General features: G+C 43.7%; 1 gene segment (V, D, J or C); it reads left to right on the top strand.

The window, feature by feature from the left end:
• The first annotated feature begins 508 nt into the window (after positions 1-508).
• On the top strand, positions 509-1,308 carry LOC133255175 (T cell receptor alpha variable 12-3-like). The segment is given in 2 exon segments: positions 509-689; positions 899-1,308. Coding segments are annotated over 2 exon segments (462 nt in total).
• The last annotated feature ends 311 nt before the right edge of the window (positions 1,309-1,619 follow it).

Below are 1,619 nucleotides of genomic sequence, written 5' to 3'. Positions count from 1 at the left end.
AGGAAGTGTTGGCCTGATATGAAGAAAAGCTACACAAATCCCCTGAATCATGAGAGCCTCGCCCAGATTTCTATCACTAGAATATCTTAGGACTGGTTTTTCAGTGTGAGAGAGTGGCCATTTGACAAAACTGCTTCTAATCAGACAAGCGTTGCCATTTGATGTAAAACACACATGCAGATATCACTCTATCCCCACACACATTGACTTGGACCGTATGCTTCTCAAATTTTTAATGTAACCAAAGTGGCAAATTTTTATTTTCATCAGTTCCCATAGTATGCTTCAAATATTTCTTTGATCAGGGTCTTGAGTCCACAAGATGGCAGTGTCTTCTCAGGGACCCTACTCTTGTATTCCTTCCTGTGTGTGTGTGTGTGTATGTGTGTGTGTGTGAGAGAGAGAGAGAGGGGTGGGGGGGAGAGGGGGGGGGAGGGAGGGAGGGAGAAAGTGGGAGGAGAGAGGAGGAGCTTGGTGGTGTGTGTTGCATGGGTAATGAAAAAAGTCTCTTTTGTCTTTGATACAACAGGCTCTTTTTATGATTTCTAAAGCAGAAGAATTGAAATGTCTGAGCTCGACTTTTTTTTTTTTGTTAGGGCGTAAAATTTGAATCCTCAGTGAACAAGAGGAGGAAAGAATGATGAAATCCTCAAGAGTTTTATTAGTGATCCTGTGGCTTCAGTTGACCTGTAAGTTTGGGGCATTTCTACGGGACCATAAAATACACTATTTGGAGTCATTGTCCCTTTTAGACTCATGGAGAAACATGAACACTATTTCCCTTAAATAAGGGATGGTAGAGGTGGGAGGCCTGTGAAAAGATAACTTGAATTCTGGAGAGGAAGCATCACCACCTAACCCACCTTCTCTGACTGAGCGTTCATGTCTCTTTGCACAGCGGTGAGCAGCCAGCAGAACACAGTGGAGCAGAGTCCTGCGTCTCTGCCCGTCCCAGAGGGAGCCGCCGCGTCTCTCGGCTGCACTTATTCTGACAGCAGTTCTCAGTACTTCATATGGTACAGACAGTACCCTGGGAAAGGCCCTGAGTTTCTGCTGTACGTGTATGCCAACAACAACAAAGAGGAAGGAAAATTTACAGCGCAGTCCAATAAAACCAACAAGCATGTCTCTCTGCGTATCAGAGACTCCGAGCCCAGCGACTCAGCCACCTACCTCTGTGCAGTGAGCACACAGTGCTCCCCAGGCACCTGCAGCCTGTGCCCAAACCTGCTGGGGCCACGGCAGTGCCTCTTGGAGAGCTTAGGCTGCAGGCACAGACATTCTGTTACCTCTCTAAGCTGTAGATGAGGATTAAGAGTAACAGTGTAGAAGGTTTGATTGATTAGGGAAGTATTTTCATAATTCTGAAAACAGCTGATTCTGAAGGGAAATTAACGACACAGTTTGGTCTGAATGACTGAAATATTTTACAATCTTCTTATTGTACTTTAGTCTTGTACCATAACTTTACTCACTGGAATTGGTATTATTATGCTTTTATATATGACAATATTTTAATATGATAACTGAGATACTCCTTCATAGTTCCTGGTACATTTTGCTCTTTCCCCATGTAGATATTCAAGGTGTTTGATATTCATTGCTTTAGAAAATAATGG

Source organism: Bos javanicus, chromosome 10 (genome assembly GCF_032452875.1).
Source record: "Bos javanicus breed banteng chromosome 10, ARS-OSU_banteng_1.0, whole genome shotgun sequence".
NCBI lineage: Eukaryota > Metazoa > Chordata > Mammalia > Artiodactyla > Bovidae > Bos > Bos javanicus.
The sequence above is the reverse complement of the archived record's forward strand: the minus strand, read 5'-3'. Positions and strand labels throughout refer to the sequence as shown.